Source organism: Podarcis pityusensis, assembly GCF_964106645.2.
Source record: "Podarcis pityusensis genome assembly, chromosome: 2".
Taxonomy (NCBI): Eukaryota; Metazoa; Chordata; class Lepidosauria; order Squamata; family Lacertidae; genus Podarcis; species Podarcis pityusensis.
Window position 1 is genome coordinate 30,151,891 of NC_138029.1, and position 20,183 is coordinate 30,172,073.

Genomic DNA, 20,183 nt, shown 5'->3' on the forward strand with positions numbered 1-20,183 from the left:
TAAAATACCATTATTTGCTGTTATATATGTTTCCACTTAAAATACCCCCTTGACTTGTATACACTGCTTTAATTATTTGTTTTTAATGCCGTTGTTGTATTTTTAGTGAACTGTTTATCCTGTAAATTGCCTTGACATGCCTTATATAAAGAGATGTAGAAATACTTCTAATAAATAAATAAATAAAAATGAGGGGTGGTCGCTCAAAGTTAAGAAATTAGGAAAGCCATAGTACGATCCTGGCTTCTTTCTTGTTTGTTAATGCCTGTTCTATACATGCCTACTCAGAAGTAAGTCCAACTGAGAATTACTCTCAGATAACTGTGAGCAGCGGAAGCCACAGTTCTCCACTTTGGACATAAAATAGGGAGTGCTAGCTCAATACAAGCCCGGGTCTTTGGGTCAAAAGTGGAACATGATAGGAAGAGGGGAAAGGATAGGGAAGGGGACAGCCACAACTTCCTAAATAGAAGGTTTTGAAGCCTTGGTTGTTCTTCTGAACATGGCCATTGAAATAGGTGAACTGGAAATCACTGCAGTATTCTAGGAAGGTAAATTAGTTTTTTCTACCTCTAAAGTTGTTATAACTTGATGGGGCAGAGCCCTGTTCTAGAATAAATTCACCTTAAATAGCTGCAAATATCCCACCTCCCAATCTTTAGGGAACACTCTAAAAAAATGCCACTCCACATTCCAAAAACCTAACATTAAAACATACCGTGCTTCTTGAAAGCCTGCCACTGCTCTGTGGTTGTCGCCTCCTATTACAACACCACAATCAACACACAAACCACGCTGCATGGGACGGCCACACTGAAAGGAGAGAGGGATGGAATATTAGAAGCAGAAAACTGAAGTAATTCTGCTTGGTAAAGCTTAGGCTAAGGTTCAACTATTTTTCAAAATGTTAAGCAATTGCAAAACTAAACTAAACTAAACTAAACTAAACAAACACACAAACAAACAAACAAACAAACAAAAGCCACACACATAGCAAAGTTCTGATTTAGTTTGCTTTACAAGGCACTCCTTGAAAACATGACAGAATGTTGAAGGAGAATGAAGTGCTACACAAACTGTAGCACAGACTGCTTTTAAAGAAATAAACCAGAATACACACACAATCTGTGAAAGCTCTTACCTCTCCAATAGTGCAGGGATGGCCATTTGGACATGCTGATTTGGAAAAAAGAGAAAGGATTTATTTACTTATTCATTCATTTGTCCTTTACCTGCAGGTCACAGGGCAGTTCACAATATAAAATCTCAAAATACATAACAAAATAAAAACAAAAACAACCCAATAACCCCCCCTTTTTTAAAGGGCATCGGATGTCAATCAACCAAAGGCCTGTCTAAAGTGGAGAGTTTTTGGCAGGCGCCTAAAGGTGTATAATGATGGTGCCAGGCAAACCTCCCTGGGGAGAGAAAGAAGTGTGCATGCACACGAAAGCTCATACCAATAACAAACTTAGTTGGTCTCTAAGGTGCTACTGGAAGGAATTTTTTTATTCTCTTCAAGCTAAGTTACTGGGCAGTAAAATGGCAAATGCAATAAAATGTAAACTAGTGCAAACTGATGCACGATGGGGCAAATATGAACAAATTTCTGCTAATTCTGACAACAGAATCTGATCTCAAAACACCTCTGGATGCTTTCAGAAACAAATAGGATATTTCTATCAATCTGCTACTTGTTCCCATGGTACACATCAAAATATCTTGGAATGTTTCAGGTCTGCTTATTTCACTTGCACAAAGTACATTTAAAGGTTTTTTTTTTTATTACTACTTCACATTTCTGAGAAGTTAACACTACTATCAAGATTCTTTTTTAAAAGTCCATACTGGGTGGTATTCAACAAGCTCATTCTGTCAGCACAATGACTGTGGGCTGTTCTGGGGTTCCCTCAACCCCCTGAAGCTGTTCAGAAGAGGTCACGGGGGTGCATAGGGAGGAAAGACGGGGGGGGGGATCTGCTGCGGAAGTGGAAATCCTTGCACTAAAAGAATGAGTGAATTGGGTACCACCCACTGACACTTAACCATGTCTTTGTGCCTAAATGGATACGACACAGTAATTTGACAGGAGAGTAATATATGGAAGCAATGCCCATCATACCCTGGATTATTTCCACCGTTTTCGGGGGACAAGACACCACTGGGAAAAAATAGCTCTCTAGACTGCTCCCAAGCTTGAGCATGGTACTTACTATACCATCGAAGTCCTGTTCCTGCTACCCATCCCACAGCCTGAGCCAGTAAGTCTTCTGGCATTGTTGGCAGAAAAGCACCCTAGAAGGGGAGAAGGAGAATATCAAAGTGGAACTAGAATAATATGCAGTGCCCTCCTGCTCATGTATTAAGATCTTCAGTTGAAATCTTTCGCCAAGTGCTAAAGTGTGTTATGCTTGCATGCAGGAGAGGGCTGTTTCTGTGTGATGGCAGACAAGTAAAACAGTAATGAGTGCAGGAACTGATGGGAATTGCAAAGGAAAACGGAACATTCACTACTTTACCTGCATGGTATGAGGTGAGAAGGCCAGATTCCTTAGAGGTTCAAGGATTCGATTCTGGCCAGACAGCAAGACAGCAGCAGTGTGAATTGCCATTTCAATCACTACCCTCTTGCGGCTGGAATCTTGGGGGCTTAGTGCCAGTGAGGGGAGATGGTTATCCATCAGAGATTCTGCAAATCTCTCCAGCTCTGGAGAAGGAAGAACGTTGGAGCTCTGGATGAACTCCTTGATAACATCACGTTGCTGAAATAAGAAGGAAATTATTTTTCAAAAAGTAAGGTGAGATTTGTCAACTAGACTCACTTCAATCTTCATATGAACTATGGCCAACTAAGATGATCAACTGTTTGGAAGATGATTAATAATGCATATAGGTCAATGCCTTTCAATGGATTTTTAAATGAAAGTTGGGGGAAACGACCACCTTTGCTCAGTTCTATAATTGATATCCTAAATCTTCCTCTCTCCTAAAGAAGCAGCACATGTGCACAAGGCAACATGCAAACTGGCACCAAGACAAAGGCATTTACCTCCTGCTTCGGATGAAGACTCTGCTCCTTGCATCCATACAGAGATGTGAACTCTCTGAAGACAGCCAAGAGAAAATGAACAGCCTGGACAGACTTGGAGACATTGCATGCCTGAAAAAGAAGGCACAAGTTACAAGGCTGGGATTGGGGGTGGGGCAGGGTGGAGAAGAGGGCAAGAAACGAGAGATTATCAATAGTTAAGCTTTCATCTTTGGCTATTAGCAGTCATGGATATTGCTACAGAAAACGCCCACATGAAATGGTACCAGGTCACAAAGATTTCATCTAGTGCATCAGTCCAAATATATCTCTAGATGTGTCCAAAAAGGACACTAAAGGCACAACTTTTGTAAATGTTTCTCTGACACTGTTCCAATCTGGTAGCCAGTAAGGTTCCATCACCTATGGCAAGGGTATTTCAATTGGGATTTCTTTATTTGCCAAATTTCTCCTGTAGGTAGCAGACCCACCCAGATCTGGATGAGAACATATGAAGGACACTACAAAATGGCACAGTAAAGGAAGTCCATCACTTATAAGCAGAGTCAATGTTTCTAATGCAACATGTAGCGCGCTGAAATTCAGCCCCGATACTCCAGCCAATGCAAGAATGGCTTGTCATTTGATAAGTACAAGTAGTAAACAGTAGAACACAGGTGAATATTTGGGGTTTGGACAACTTAAAGACACCAATAGTAAGCCAGAAAACCTTGTTAATAGAGCTGAGATATACAAAGGAAGGAGGGAAGAAAAAATCATCAGGAATATATGAAATCAAAATAAATGGCTTTACCTTCAGGGCTGCTGCAATACCATCTGCCTGGCATTCTATTATTGCTTTTCCCAAAGCATCACGAACCACTCTGTAGTTTTTGCCGCATACCAGGAACCGATCCATCTGATTGTGCTGATGACTCTGAGGCCACAAAATACCAAGTCCCATTTTTAAAAAGTGTGAATATGAAAGCACATTCTAAACAATGTGCTGTAACGACAGAATCTGCCCAACAAATCTGCAGTTGAATTTCAAACTTCAGAAGGGTAATAGATGCCTGCCCAATCATTCTAAGTTATCACGAGGCTCTTTAGCCAAAGCAATATATTTTGCTTATTAATATTACATATATTTGTTAGTTACATTTTTTACAAAAAAATACAAGTGACTTACAAGATAAAAAAACTGATTAAAACAACTAAAACCAGAAAATTTAAAGCATGTATAGCACAATATACCTAAAATGCTCACTGAATAAAATTAGTCCTACCTATCTCACAAAAAGATGAGCACCACCATAGAAACCAGCTTAGTTACCAAAGGCCTGAGTGAATAAATCTTAGCTTAGAGGGTGAAATCTCAATGTAAGCAAAACAAATTCCTTTTATTTTTGCAAATTCCTTCTTAAGAGCCATTCCATTTGGCCCTTGTGTACCAAGCCATAGCTCAGAAATAAACATCTCAAATTTATTAACGATAGAGACAGTTATGTATTACCTGTTGCTGTTTAATTACTTCCGATGGAAATACCCAGAGATACTGTTGTTCACTGGAAAGCCTCTGTGTGAACTCCATTCCATACTGATTAGTAAGCTTTCGGACAAGGTAAACTCTATACCAGTCATTTTTAGTCTGACAGCAGAAGCGCTTCACTTTCTGCAGGTAGAGTTGCTTCTCTGTTTCTTCACTACCATCTACAGAGAGAGAGAAAGAAAACAAGGCCTTATTCCCTATGCTGTGCTATAGAAAGGTCACAATTTTAAAAGTGTATGACAGACAAAAATCATCTAGCACCAGGAACTCTTTCACATGCCATTTCTTTGGTACATTTGCATTCCTGTTTGGTTACCATAATCCCACTTGCCTGAAGCTCCATGAAGCTCAAAGAGCAGCTCTGCAGCCCTGTCCAAGCACAGCTGGATGTGGGCCACACCCTGCAAATACTCGATGGTGGCTTCTTGACGGGTGTCACCGCTGTTGCTGCTCCACTGTAAGTAGTTTTCCAGGAAACGCCCATCCTCTCTTAGCCGGTTTGCTTTGCTTTCCTCAGAGGAGGCTCCTGATTTCTCACACATAGAATCCTGAAAAATGAAACCATGTTTCCTGGTTACAACTAAGTTTCCATACCATACAGTTTAAGCTGTTTAAACTTCTTGCATTTGTAGTTTGCACCTTTGCGGACATGCAAGCACACACACACCATTTTGTACATGGAATGCCACCGAGCCGACAGGTATGCCAGCTTGCAAAGCTTTTTCTGCTTCCTGGTGGTGCTTTAGAAATAAATAAACCAATCGGGAAACATTTTGGTCACCAGTTACAATGCAATCCTAACCATGTCTACTCAAACGTACTACTGAATTCAGTGGGGTTTACTCCTAGGTAAGGGGTTAGGACTGCAGTCTTAGTCCAGGCAAATGCTCCGTGGGCATGTTCAATACTCAGGTAAAAGCAAACAAGTAGGGGCTGTGGCAATTTTAGGAAGCCGAACAACTATGAGGCTTGCTTATCAAGAAGCAAGTCACACAGTTCCAAATGTTTCAAGAATGACTCATGATCGTCATTATGGCTTGTCACTCACTGCTTTTCAAAATAATATCAGGGGGTGAAATTGCTACCATCTCCAATAATCAAAACACACAGTGCTAGTTTGTTGTTGTTGTTGTTTAGTCGTGTCCGACTCTTCGTGACCCCATGGACCAGAGCACGCCAGGCACTCCTGTCTTCCACTGCCTCCCGCATTTTGGTCAAACTCATGCCGGTACCTTCGAGAACACTGTCCAACCATCTCGTCCTCTATCGTCCCCTTCTCCTTGTGCCCTCAATCTTTCCCAAGTGCTAGTTAAGTTTGAATTTGGGTTTGATACCCCGCTTTATCACTACCCGAAGGAGTCTCAAAGCGGCTAACATTCTCCTTTCCCTTCCTCCCCCACAACAAACACTCTGTGAGGTGAGTGGGGCTGAGAGACTTCAAAGAAGTGTGACTGGCCCAAGGTCACCCAGCAGCTGCATGTAGAGGAGCGGAGACACGAACCCGGTTCACCAGATTACGAGTCTACTGCTCTTAACCACTACACCACACTGGCTCATTTCAATTTTGAAATTTTTGAATTTGATGCTAATGCAAAAGCTGTGCCAGGCTTTGTCGAGTAAGGAAAGGTATTTCCCTCCTACCTGATCCATCAGCTGACAGCTTGGTAAATATATAAACAAAATGTGGTGTGTAAGCTTAGATGATGAGGAAATCCTGTTTGTGCCACAGAAGTCAACTGCAAATGACTAAATCTAATCACAAGCACCTTCTGATCTAGTCTATTTGCTTCCAGCACACATGTGCAGCAGGCAATGTTTGCTCTATACTATCTCTTCCATGTCTCTGAAAAGTTAAGATTCTGGAATGACCTAAGATTCTACCACTGGGCCAGGTCACCCCTGCAAAGTAAACAAGGAAACTGGAAAGTATACTTACTTCAAGGCAGTTGACAAATAGCACGTACACTTTTGTTTTATCATCTTTGTCTAGGATGCCGCTTGATTCTACTTCTGATAAATAATTTTGTACATGGACTTTCACATCGTTGAAGCTATAGAAACAGAGAAAACTCTCCTTACTCAAAATGAAAGATTTCCACTGTCAGAAGTATGCATTTCAGTTGTACAACAGAGCCGAGGTGAGAGCCAGCAAGAGTTTCTGAAAAGCAATAGCTGAACCCAGGAAAGAACCACAAGGACTTCAATTTAACGAAAACATGCATCAGTGGGATAAACGCTGAAGAAGCAGCAGGGTAGTTGAAAATCCCAATTGAAAGTCCTTACCTGTATTTTAGAAGCAACTTTAGCACGACGGAACGAATTACAGGAGTTTTATCTACCACATCGTTAAAAGGGGACAGAGATTTTGTATGCACCCTGGGGTTTCCTAAAGAAGTAATAAAACACTGCATAAAGACATGGAAAAGTCTATTTATTCAAGACAAGACAGCTGATAAAAGATCCTGTGCACGTACCTCTCAAAGGCTTTGTATGGAAAAACAGGAGTTTCAGCAGCATCTGGATCACAGCTTTTTCTGGGGGTTCATTGTCTTTGAAGCACATAGTAGAAACCAGGTCTATGAAAAAACTGTTGCAAAACTTACGGAACTGGGTGTTTTTTTCTATGCAAATACTGTGAAGAAAATGCACAAGCCATTACATATCTGGTCAACTCCGCAACTTGCACCACAAAGCGCGTGTGTAAATGCTAAGAAATGCATAGCTAGTGGGTTATATTAAGTCCTCAGAAATTAAGACCAGTGTCTCTAAATCATTACCAGTATTATAGATTGTTAATCAGAAGAAGGCATTACCTGAGCTCCTTGGATACTTCAATAGAATATTTTTCTGGTAGTTCAACCAGGCAAAGCGGACAGGACATCTGTCCTGCCACCAGCCACTGTTTGATACAACTGTGGCAATATACGTGATCACAAGGTAGGTTGACTGGGTCCTTAGGATCTCCCATACATATTGGACACGCTCTTAAGCCATACCTGTGAATTCAAGAGCCACAGTTAATGTGATCATATATTTAATTGTAGAGCCCATTGCTGAAGTCAGGGATGCTCAAACTTTATACCCTTCCCCTTTCAGGGTCCATTTGAGAGAACTGAAAATTACTGAGCCCTGCCTGCCCCCAGAATCACAAAATGCTAGCATAGGGGCTGCAAGTCATAAAAAGGTGAAATTTGGTGTAATCACTTGTCAATTGCTGGCAAAATTTTCTGCCAATAGTGAAACCTTGGTTTTCGAACAGCTTAGTTGCCAAACTTTTCGGCCCCAAATGTCAAAAACCCAGAAGTGAGTGTTCCAGTTTTCGAATGATTTTCGGAAGCTGAATGTCCGTCACGGCTTCCAATTGAGTGCAAGAAGTTCCTACAGCCAGTTGAAAGTCGCGCCTTGGGTGTCCAACAGTTCCAGGAGTCAAACGGACTCCCAGAACAGATTAAGTTTGACAACCAAGGTACCACTGTATCTAACTCCTCTTAGGAAATCACTAGACTCTTCATCACCGCAATTTTTTTCTTGCAGGGAGTTCCATAGTTTAGTTTTAATCAATAAGTATAGACATTGGTTCTGGAGGTGTTATGAGTCAGTCATCCCATTTTAGGCAAAATCTGCTCACCCAGAGATGCCAAATAAATAAGGCCTTTAATTTAATTTTCCCCCTCTCAAACTCCCACAGCTCTCAAAAGATTTCAGTTCACCTAATGTCATTTTTTTTATCTTTCTCCTTTCACATTTAACTTATATCCCACTGCTTCCCCACAAACTGCCTTTCCCCCAGCCCTCCTCACACATCCCAAAAGCTTTACTTGCAAAATGCTGAACTGATTTCATTCTTGCAGTCGCACAACACTTTCATCACTGCAGTGAATGTGTTAAGAGTTTTGATGTCAGAATTCCACTGGAAACACTGAAAAGAATAAAAACAATGTGAATGGGAAGAGGCCCTCAAATGTAGGCAAACAATGCAGTAACCACAGGAGTCTGCACATTTATCGCTACGGTAACTGCAATAGCAGAACATGCATTTGTTCTAACTGGGTTTAACAAGCTAGCCAAATAAGCTACTCCAACTGACTTTATTACATTATTTTTACTACAGCAATGATACATGTCTTTGCAGAAGGGCAGAGTTCAATAAGACTTAGGATGTGGACACACTATACCTTTAAAGAAGTTTTGAAACACACTTCCCCTAAAAGAATTCTGGACACTGCAGTCTACCACTCACAGGGTTACAGTTCCCATAAACCTTTAACAAACCACAGTACCTAGAATTCTTTGATGGAAAGAATGCATTTCTACTGTGCTTTACAAGTATTATGTGTACACAACCCCTCCCCAGCTATAGAATGATCTCCCGTGAGGCCTGCCTAGCATCGACATTAACAGATTAAAACATATCTCTTTTTTAGGCATTTGAGGCACTATGCTTATTGCTGTTTCTGTCTTACAAATTGGAAGTGCCATTCTACCTATGAACAGAAAAGCAAGTTCTGAGTGCTGAAATAAAACTGGTACATATTTAACTTGTTTATGGCCAGCCAAATAAGCAAAGGATGTTTCTTAAAGTGATGTTTCCCTCCAAATGCAAAAAGGGTCCTTACCTTTCCAAGCCTTGTGGTGTATTGCTTTATCAGATCCACCATCTCTGGGATCGCCTTTTCTGCTCCAAGTAGCACATGTTCCACAAAGAGAGAGACTGAGAAAACCCGATTCCATCGGCTCCTGTTTCAAAGAGAAATGTGAGTTATGGCTTATTTATATATGGGGGGGGACAACGACAAGAAAGTAGGAAGAAAGTACCAGATGACTGGATTGAGGGATGACTCCTGCTGTATAAGAAGGGATCATCACTGCCTTTTGCAGAGCACGTCATAAAATTCAGTGGCACTGAAGACTTGATTTGGAAAAGACTAGTAACCCACTAGTAAAATGTAACTAAGGAGAGGGCCAGTACTCAAGTGAGTGCAGCAGCACAGATGCACAGCCTCTCCATTTACTATTCTTTTACTTAACAAGCTACATCTGTTCCACTGAGCTTCAATTCGGAGGCTCACAGAGCCACTTGACTACTGTAATTTTTTTCATTCCATATTCCTTTGTAGATTCCATAATAGCATTTTACTTTTACTATTTATTGCATTTATATCCCACCTCAAGGTGGCATACAAGGTTCTTTCCCCCTCCTTGATCCCTGCAACAATCCTGTGAGGTAGGAAAGGTGAGCTTCAGGGTTGAGCGAGGTGATGAACCCTGGTCTCCCAGCTCCTAGTCTGACTCTCTAACCACTATACCACTTACTAAGTTGTGTGTGCGTGTGATAACACAGGAAACATGTAATCTGGGATTTGAGGGTATTAAGAGGGAAGCAGCTTTGCAAATGGGTGACTACCACAACAGCTCAAATGGGTGAAACAGCAATGTAACCAAGTGACAATGTCATATGCAATTAATCTCAAGGAAAACATTACTATACTTTTAAATTCATATTTTGCCTCTCAGACCTACCTGACTTCCTGGAGCAGCTGGTCACATTGGCTCTCATTGCTTTGAAAGTAGTTTGCTGTACACACAAGTTCAATTGGCATTTGAAGCTTCTTCACCTGCTGGAGCCATGTTTGAGATTTGCAGTTCAGCAGTTTTTCTTCCAACATCTCAGTACAAGCAATTGCGGCAAGCACATCCAAAACCTAAGCAATCAGGCATGAACAGGGCTTTAATACAGACATGGATAGTAAAGAAAAATACATTCGCTTCAGACACTAGTAAGGCTGTATGCCCCCCTTAACTAAGCAAGTTACAGAAAATAAATATCCCTCTCCCTTGAGTAAGTTGGCATCAGAACTTGAGAAGAACTATGACGATATCCGCATTACCAGTTTCATAAACACGTAATGACACTTCCGCAGTGTGTATAGTTGGTTTCCTTTCTGTTTATCCCATCTATTTCTTTTAAAACAAATGTCCTGCTTTACCCTCTATTCTAAATAGGGCACATTCCATCACCCAACCTTTAACACCTGTATTTTCTTCCTTCCATAGAATTTTACACTAACTATTCAATTTCACCTTATTGCTCTCAGTCCAGCAATTTTCACCGTAATTCTGCCTTGGGAGTATTTGCATAATCCCCCATGCATAATCTCTAATCTTATCTTCCACAGACATCTCAGGAGAGTTGTGGAATATGCTCACTGTACATATGTCCACAACAGATTGATTGCACGGCTGTTTGGCACTGCAATTATGTATAAATCATTTGGTTCACAAGCTCATAGAAGATCTTCGTTTTCTCACAGTAGGGCAGATGCACTGTTAAGACAGAGGTGCCCAATGGGACGCCCTCCAGATGTTGTTGGGACTGCAACTCCCATCATCCCTGGGAGAGGCAATGCTGGTTGAGGCTAATTCAAGTCAGAGCCCAACAAAAGATGCAGGGCACTATGTTGATTAGCTTTGTTATTAGGAGTATAGCAGATACGGACGTGTTAAAGCCTTGTGTGATGTTTAGTACCTCTCCTTAAAGGCAGTATAGTTTCTCCTAATACTTTAGAAAAGCAACGGAAGAATACCATGTACTTCAGAGGCTGTGTTTTTTTCTAAAATATTACCACACACCCAACGTGATTCCTACCATTTGGCGATGCAAGAGGCTGCCTCCTTTCTCAATATGTTCAGTGAGAGCATTGAGCACCTCAGGGTTCACAGCAAGAATCCTGGAAAGGTTTTGCAGACGACTACTAAACTGATGGTAACCAAGATGGATCCAGGAGATGGGCAGCACCTCCTCCTCCGCACTGGGCGAGGCTGCCTTCATTTCCTCTATGCATGATAAGAGAGCTGTCTGCAGCAACTGGAAATTGAACAACAAGTCTTTATAAATAAGTGAATTCTTATAGTAATCACATATCTGGTTGAAGCAATCTAATTTCTTCAAAGTTGCTTTTGTGTTTTTTTTCTTAATAACCAAATGGTTATTAGATAAATGTCCTAACAATCTCAGTGTTACAATGGCTATAATCTCTTATTTAGGTTAGGTTTTTGTTTTAAAAATAGCTTGGTACTTACAGGGAAACCTTGTTGGTAGGTAATTCTGGTGGTTAACGCTTCCAGTATCTTGACAAAGCAGACTTATATTTATGAAAGACAACTACCAGCAATACCATTTCTTGCAGATGCTACAGCACACAAATTGTGAACGTAGCAACTGACACATGCTTTCTTCCAAGCAGCTCAACATCCCTTACTGGTATACTCACATTTAGCTCCTTCGGAGAGGCCACATGCATTATCAGACGGATATAGTCTCTGATAAAACAGTGGAAAATGATGTTTCTTTCTTCAGCAGAGAGACCAGCAATATGCTGCCCCAGTGGTGTCTTCTGAAAGAGTCCTACAAACTTCTCCGCATGGCCTGCAGGTCAGGAGTACAATGGGAGGAAACTAGATTAGATGGGAATTTTAAATGCCATAGTATCTCTTTATGCCAATAGGCATGAATCTTCTTGAATTGCCAGTCATTTTAAAGGTTGTTTTGTATTGCTTTTTATATTGTTTAAAATGTCCTGACATTTTATGATAGGATAGTATATAAATGCTTCAATAAATAAATATCTCCCAGAAATATCATGCAGCAGTGGCACGGCCCTATTTCAAAAGTTAAAAGTATGATGACCCTTTACTTTGTAAGACTCATAACCCAAAACATTGAAAGCTGTTTGTCGTTTATGAAGAAGTCTTTTGGTAACTACTGAGAAATAGAAAATTTGACATTGCACCAGAAAAGTGGCCCAAATCACTCCTTTAGTCCCAAAGCAATGCTCTTAGCAGCTAGCAAGTCTAGCAGCTAGGACTGTCATGTCCTGGACATAAATCCAGGACATTCTTGGATATGCAGTAAATTTTCAGTAGGAACATTTGTCTGTATACTTTAGGATATGCCTATAAAAGCAATTAGAAACAGAAGATGCTCAGGGACTAAAAACTTGCATAAGCAGAACCAAAAGCCACTGAAAGATCAAATAAGAATATAGGGTTGCACTCCCCTGTCCTCCTTCTGATAAAGGTCATAAATTAGGATGACCAAGACCAAATCAAGTCACATAATCAGGCCTGAATGCAGATTGAAATGGGCCGAGAGCATGTTTCATCCAAGAGCACTTGCAATTGTTGTGCCACCGCCCTCTCAATCACCTTCTCTACGAAGGGAGAATTTGCGAACAGGATTCCAATGGGGAAAACAGAGCCTGGGGGGGATTTCAGAAAAACAGCAAAATGTCCATTTTGGGGCTTTTTTTGGCAAATAGAACCATAGAGGACAGCAGCTGAACCCCATAACAAACATCGAAAAGGGATGGTGCCTCATTATTGCCTTCAGATCCATTTGACACATTTATCTAATTGTTCCTATGAGTGACACCAGTTTCAATGTCATCCCTGCACTCTCACCTTCATCACCAATGACATATGGGGCTTGAACCCAAAGGTCTTCCAAAAAATCCTTTATCCTCCAGCTGAAGGGTATTTCATTGCCAGCATCTGTAAATACCTGAAAGGAATTCTCCACCAGAATTGTCTTGGATTGGGAGCTGGGCAAGAAACATGCAAAATCAATCAGAAAGTTGGTAGAATTCCATTACCAAGCGGGGAAACTTACTTTTACTTTTCTTTAATCTATTAATCATTACTATTAAAAAAACACAAAAAATAGATCATAAGGCCAGCCTTTAATCAAGGTGCATGTAAAATGCAATCTGTTTATATAGAAAAAGAAACAATGAATGCAGAATGAATGGATTACAGGATACAATTAGTATGAGGGCTGCCTCAATAACTTATTCCATAAGGATGGATGGATGGATGAATGAATGAATGAATGAATGAATGAATGAATGTAGTGGATGCATTTCAGAGACACTATAATTAACATATGGAATAAAAGGATACTACAGGTCTGGAGAACTCTCTTTGGTCCCACAGGATAGCAATTCACAACCCCTACATACATACACACACACCCCGACTAGCCTGGTACTGTACTATGGGAGCAGCTGGGTAAGATCAGGTCCACCCAGCTCACTCACCCAAGTCTCATGGGAGAGAAGATCATCTACTGCCTAGATTTCAAGATAGACTATTGCTTTTTTCAGGCCAGGGTTTTGGATTTAGACCCCGGGGTAGAACAGCGAAAAAACCCCAACAAGTTGAGGAGCAAAGAGGATTAAATTGTGCAAAGGATGGAGGAAAAAAAGGAGGACTTCTGCTAGGATAGACAAGAAGACAAAATGGGAGAAGCTCCTGGAAATGGAGGAGACAGTATTCAAATTTGCAGCAAGGTTCTCCTGTCTAGGCTAGAAGTATGTGATATAACCTAGGTATTAAAGAGTTCTGCTGTAAGCCAAACCTACTGAGAAATGGGAAGCCAAACTGTCATGGCCTTCTACTGGCATACATAGTTGCCAAATGAACAAACAGCTTTCAAAATATTCCTTCACATGGGAGTCAAAATCACATTCACCATTTACATTTAATAACAAATCAATTCACCAGCAATCATTGCTGCCTTGGTTGTGCCACTTACCTTTTGTCACTCATAATGTAAGGGATATTCAGAAGATTGAGATCATTGAAGATGAACATCCACAGAGCTTTCACACAACTTTCTGTTTCTGGTCTAACCAGCAGGTCCAAGTTGCCGTCTCTGTCTAGGACAGACACCATATAGGCCAGAAATGGTATAACTGCACTCTGCACCCGCTTCCACAAGGTGTGCCTGCAAGTTTCAAGAGAGGTAAAGGAAACAAACAAACAAACAAACAAAAGAATACCCAATATTAAGAAGAAATTGTTCAGACACAATCAAGCACTCTTTCAGGAGCATTCTGACAAGACTGAAAATCTCAAGGGAGAATGTTATAAAGAAAAAGCAATCCTTTTTTTTGACTTGCATATATACTTCTTTCTTCTTTTGAAAGACCTTTCCAATTGTGAACCGTGGTTTTGAAGCAACGTTTATACTATTTACATATGGAATGTTACCACCTGAAGCAGAGGCAGAAACTTTGAAAGACAGTCAAACATTATTGGCCCACAGAGCTATTACTGCAGAAAACAACAACACCCAGTTTTATTAAGAGTTTTGGTTCCCATCTTGCACCAGCTACACATGTAAATGCTCTGAACTCAAAAGGGCCAGGATATTTAACTAGCTGTAATACTGCAGTTGACTGCAGAAAACAAAAAAGGAAAAACATGTGAGACTTTTCAGACCCTCCACCTCCTGGGAATAAAGCAACAATGCTTTGCAGTAAGTTACCTGAACCATTGTGGTGATGGTGAGGGAAATAGACAAAATGACAATTTATTCTTCCCCTGCTTATTCTTTCTTAGTAACCACTTGTTGGTGAAATAGATTACTTAATTTGAGACTTTTATTTCCTTCCTGTATTTTCTCTGAATTACATTTGCTCAAAACAGATTCAGGGCTCGCCCTCATTTCCACTTGTCCTGTGCTTTCTTAGGCACGGGACCCTAAGACTGTCTTTAAGAATCCATGGAAAACCTGATTGCTGTTTGTTCCAATTCAGTGCTAAACCGCAGGTTTTCCCGGGGGAAAGAGGTAAGGAAAAGGGAGGTGTGGATAAGCCCTGTGTGAGTTAGCATGTGCTAGTGACACTACTTTTGGCCACATGCAAAGCCTGTACATGGGGATGCGGGTGGCGCTGTGGGTTAAACCACAGAGCCTAGGGCTTGCTGATCAGAAGGTCGGCGGTTCAAATCCCCGCAACGGGGTGAGCTCCCATTGCTTGGTCCCTGCTCCTGCCTACCTAGCAGTTCGAAAGCACGTCAAAGTGCAAGTAGATAAATAGGTACCACTCCGGTGGGAAGGTAAACGGCGTTTCCGTGTGCTGCTCTGGTTTGCCAGAAGCGGCTTAGTCATGCTGGCCACATGACCTGGAAGCTGTACGCCAGCTCCCTCAGCCAATAAAGCGAGATGAGCGCGCAACCTCAGAGTCGTTTGTGACTGGACCTAATGGTCAGGGGTCCCTTTACCTTTAAAGCCTGTACTCAGAATGACTTTGTCATGACTAATAAACCTTGTTTTATTTCTCCTTTCAACCAGCTGTTTTACTAGATTATTTCGCTCTGCATACCACTGCAATATATTTACCAAACTCTTAACACCACCTTGATTCTGCGGCCCTTAAACCCATCTGAAAAGTTCCCAAAGCTCAAGGGGACCCTCTGGAGAAGTATCAAATGTAGCTTGTGGGGCCACAGCTGGAACAATAAATTTATAATTCCTCTGAGTGCATGGAACCATCTTAAGAGAGGTGTACTCTTTAGATACTGGCCTATATTTTTAGATTGCTGAAATACGACTAGTTTCAACTAATGTGTATACCTGAAAGTTCCCGCTTCTTGGAGGGCATTGAGGTTTGATGCCTCCCGAAGCACCCACTCTTTCATGATGTAAGAGTTCTCCTCTTGCTTTCTCAAAAGGGTTAAGAGGCGATTCTTTGTTATCTTCAGGAAGGAAGCTGAAAAATAGCAGAAAGTGTGCTAACTGGTATTCCTTAAGGCTAGATTTCAAGTGTTGAAGACAAAACAAAAGGTATCTATTTCTATTGGACCAATAGCTAATTTAGTCCGATTTTATCATCAACACCAGTTAAGGTTTCACAACCTTCTGCAGTGCTTGACTGTCAGCTATAAAATTACAAATATGCAGGGTGAGTCCTTTAAAAGAGGCCCCATTGATACAGTGCACACATGTTCCATGGGGCCTCTTTTAAAAGACTCACCCTGTATTATCTATATAAAATTGTTGCGCTTCGTCATCTGGGGATGAGTGAAGAGTTTTGAGTATGCTGAATCTACAAAATGCTCAGCATGAAGTAGGAGAGGTTGCAGATGTGCTACACTGGTGTTTAGAAGCTAGACTAGGTGACAATAAACTACAGCTGTTATCTTGGCAAGATGGAAGCACTAAAAGCTTTAACTGATATGATTTTGCTTTATTGCCACATCTTGTGGCACATCTGGGGCCATAACCAAAAGGTACCACTGTACAAAACAAAATGCTCCTAGTCATTCATACCTTTCAAGTCACTTTCCTCAGAAAGAAGGCTAAGGAGAATTTCAATCCTCCTAGTGCTGCGGCTGGAACTCTCATTTGGGTCTCTTAGCATCCCCACAGCACTTTGCACGCAGCTCCTCAGAAGAACGGTGGTGTCCAAGATTTTGGGCTTTCCAGGAGTAGAGAAAGAGAGCCTATTAATATTGTGAAGCAACACAGACTAACCTGGTGCACATTTCTTCTCTGAAAAAGGGAACTGATGTAAACAAGAGCTTTCTGCCTGTAATGACTCTCTTGCTTGCTGGCCAATACAGGAGACAAAGATACAAGATCTCCCCTGCAGCCAGGAATCAGCATATTTATCTGCCTGGAGAAGAGCAGTCATAAAAGCAAGGAAAAGGGATAGCACAGCAAGGTCCTATTAACAAAAACCAATAAGTACTTGTTTTGTTATGGTGGAGAAGTGAGAAGAACCCACTTCCTGCATTGGAGATCTACTCCACTTGCGATAATTGGTGTCCTTGATCTCTTTGGAGTGTTTAAGACAAGACCCAGAATGGGATCTATGTTTTATCAGTCCAATAATAGGCTTAGTGCTGGGAGCAGAGGGGAGAGCAAGAATTGAGTACAGAAGCATGGAGACACTAAAAAGGAGCTCCTGCAATGTTCTGGTAAACAGATGATAGTGAGGCTAACAAAATGACGGCCACCAGGAAAATGCTGGGCTTACTCTCAGTGCTAACAAGGGACGCCTGCAGACTTTGTGATTATTTATTCATTAAATTTCTATACTGCCCTTCATCCGAGGATCACAGGGCTGTTTACAACACATAACATAGTAGCAAACAAAAACAATAACCTGCCCCCACCCAAACACAGACAATTTAAAAGGCCATAAATTAGCTAATAAGCCAAAGGCCTAGGAGAAGAGGAATGTTTTTGCCCAGTACCTAAATATACCGTATGTAACAAAGCCTCCCTGGGGAGAGCATTCCACAAATGGGGAGCCACTGCAGAAAAGGCCTGCTCTCATGTTGCTACCCTCCAGACCTCTCATGGAGAAGACACACAAAGAAGGACCTCAGAGGATGATCACAAGGTTTGTTAGTTCTTAGGGAGAGAAGAGGCCCTTGAGGCGATACCATTCACCACTGTCTTTGAGAGGCTCAGTAGAAGCCCAGAGATGGAAGCTGGCTGAAATGGGCCCTAACTAATTGTTTAGTGTCTAGAGGGGGTGTCTAGAGTTTGGAGGTAGCCAACCTGTTCCTCTGTGATGAGGAAGACTTTCCCTTAGGGATCAATTGGAATGGTAGGCCAGAGCGATCCCTGTGCTCAGAGGAACACATGTTCTGGAGAGACTTGCTTTTGGCAGCAGCAGCCAGAATTCCCACCCCTTAGGTTTTCGCCATTCTAACATGGGTGGTCATTTTTATTACAGATCTGCCTGTTTGTTCAGGAAAGCCACAGAAACAATGAACAGGTGAGAGAGCAGAAATGGACAATAAGGGGAGCAAGAAAAAAGGCAAAGAAGGCTGGGAGGTGGGGGCAGAAAACATGCAAAGATAGCAGAGCAGACGGGAGAAGGGCTGAAGCCCAGGAAAACAGGGAAAGGAACCCAACCTCTGGTATGAGGAAGCATAATCCATGCTTATTAGATGTTTCCTCACTACACCTGAGAAAATTTGGGGATATGCAGGCTCCCATACCATTTGGGGGGGGGGAATGGAGGGGAAACCATAACAGAGAACAAGTACAATAATACCTCTGGGATTTTTATGATTTGTCCTCAGCATGAATAAATGGGGGGGGGGGGAGCACTCTGTTTTCAAAGGTAGCCAAATAAAATAATTAAAGTGAGATACATTGAAACTTACAGCCAATCTTTCTGTTTTGGGTGCTGCTGATACCACATCCATCTCCTCATCTTGTTCTTCTTCCTTTGCCATAATCACAGCTGCAAATAATACAGAAGATTGCATGGGTTGAAATTTGCTTACTGATAAAATTAAGGACACCGGGAATGACTACAAGTTGTCAGAAGTTAATGCTACATCACTTATTGAAATTCTTACACTCACGTTTTTGTGCAGACTTCCCCGTATCTTCATAAAACAGCTGGCTGAGGGTTATGTTCCTCAGGGAAGTTACATCAGAAACCATATCCTTGGATCTCCTTAGATCATCAATGTGCACAGACTGCCACATTCCTAGCAATAGACAGAAATACTTTCGGTGACTACTGCCATGAAGTTATCATGGCTCAGCACCTGAGGGCCCCAGTCCTGCCACTCACCACCTGGCCCAGGATGGGGCCTGATGGGCTCTATAAAGGACTGCTGCTGCTGCTAGGCAGAGAGGGCTCCGTTTTGTTTTGTTTAAATTGCTGTTATTTTTTACCTATGTCATTTTAAACTGTGATATTCATGATGTATTCTTAGTTTTAGAATTTGATTTATGTGGAAATTGTTTCCCATTTGGTTGTGTATTTTTTAATGTGGTTTATTTATTGTTTATGACTTTTTTAATTATGTAAATCTTGTTACACTGTAAGCCGCCTTGAGAATTGTTTTTTTAACTGTGCAAAGGCAGCATACAAATAAAAAATGATGATGATCTAAAAAAAAAAAGAAAAATCCAGTGCAGGACAGATAGGGATGAGCCTAGCTACCTAGAGGCTCAATAATACTGATTTCTTATTTATTAGACTTATATACCATCCTTCATCAAAAGGTATTCACAGTATGGGCATCCTTTAACCCCGTCTGCTCTCTTTGTATTGTTTTCAAAAGAAAGCAAAAGACAGCAAATATTGCATTTATTAGAGAAGTGTCCTGACCACAAGATTCAATTTGGACCTCAATTTGATACTTCACAAAATAGCCCTATTTTCTTCTCTATTTGCGCCGATATCAGGTATTTATTCCGAGTTGCAACAGCATTCCAAACTCACTGAAAACCTCATATTTATTCTACATCCCACTGCACCAGTTGTGCAGTCCTACCTCCATGAAATCCCACATAGGAACTTCCTCCTTCAATGCGAGATAGCTTAGTGATGAAGAGCACAAACACTGAGGCTTCACACAGGTCTATTTTGTTAATTTCATTAACAGCTGAGTATCTGTAAGGGAAAGGAAACACTTGTTGGCAATTTCAAGTGGCAGTAGAGAGGACACTACTACCTAATCACATCTCATTATCGCAACACACAAGGCTTACTTCTCCACCCCATCCTAACACCAAGTTTTAAATGTTCATTATGTTCCAAACTGCGGGAGGTGGTGGAAGACAGGAGTGCCTGGCGTGCTCTGGTTCATGGGGTCACGAAGAGTTGGACACAACTAAACAACTAAACAACAACAACATGTTCATATAGCTTCACACAAAAGCTTGTCTTCCCTCACACTTTCCCCAAGTGTTTTACTAGACCTTGAAAAGGGTAGACCTTGAAAAAGATTGTGGTAACTCTTAGCCATGAGTTCAATGCTGCTCTAATAAAGAAGCTGGAAAATACA

The 20,183-nt window shown here is 41.3% G+C and overlaps 1 protein-coding gene across 3 annotated transcripts in view; it reads right to left on the bottom strand.

Moving 5' to 3' along the window:
* LOC308470357 (E3 ubiquitin-protein ligase RNF213-like) overlaps nucleotides 1–20,183 on the bottom strand; it is a 92,525-nt gene that overhangs the window by 14,677 nt on the left and 57,665 nt on the right. For all 3 annotated transcript variants that reach the window (XM_080993511.1, XM_080993510.1, XM_080993509.1), the window contains 24 exons: nucleotides 19,671–19,789; nucleotides 18,747–18,875; nucleotides 18,543–18,622; nucleotides 16,690–16,837; nucleotides 15,994–16,129; nucleotides 14,170–14,361; nucleotides 13,038–13,177; nucleotides 11,849–12,003; nucleotides 11,224–11,442; nucleotides 10,098–10,279; nucleotides 9,194–9,314; nucleotides 8,396–8,496; nucleotides 7,391–7,573; nucleotides 7,052–7,209; nucleotides 6,861–6,963; nucleotides 6,514–6,628; nucleotides 4,909–5,125; nucleotides 4,542–4,738; nucleotides 3,843–3,965; nucleotides 3,050–3,160; nucleotides 2,520–2,762; nucleotides 2,214–2,295; nucleotides 1,142–1,176; nucleotides 719–813 (listed from right to left, as the gene is read on the bottom strand). In XM_080993511.1, the coding sequence (XP_080849637.1) occupies nucleotides 719–813; nucleotides 1,142–1,176; nucleotides 2,214–2,295; nucleotides 2,520–2,762; nucleotides 3,050–3,160; nucleotides 3,843–3,965; nucleotides 4,542–4,738; nucleotides 4,909–5,125; nucleotides 6,514–6,628; nucleotides 6,861–6,963; nucleotides 7,052–7,209; nucleotides 7,391–7,573; nucleotides 8,396–8,496; nucleotides 9,194–9,314; nucleotides 10,098–10,279; nucleotides 11,224–11,442; nucleotides 11,849–12,003; nucleotides 13,038–13,177; nucleotides 14,170–14,361; nucleotides 15,994–16,129; nucleotides 16,690–16,837; nucleotides 18,543–18,622; nucleotides 18,747–18,875; nucleotides 19,671–19,789 (3,384 nt within the window). The remainder of the gene's footprint in view (nucleotides 1–718; nucleotides 814–1,141; nucleotides 1,177–2,213; nucleotides 2,296–2,519; nucleotides 2,763–3,049; nucleotides 3,161–3,842; nucleotides 3,966–4,541; nucleotides 4,739–4,908; nucleotides 5,126–6,513; nucleotides 6,629–6,860; nucleotides 6,964–7,051; nucleotides 7,210–7,390; nucleotides 7,574–8,395; nucleotides 8,497–9,193; nucleotides 9,315–10,097; nucleotides 10,280–11,223; nucleotides 11,443–11,848; nucleotides 12,004–13,037; nucleotides 13,178–14,169; nucleotides 14,362–15,993; nucleotides 16,130–16,689; nucleotides 16,838–18,542; nucleotides 18,623–18,746; nucleotides 18,876–19,670; nucleotides 19,790–20,183) is intronic.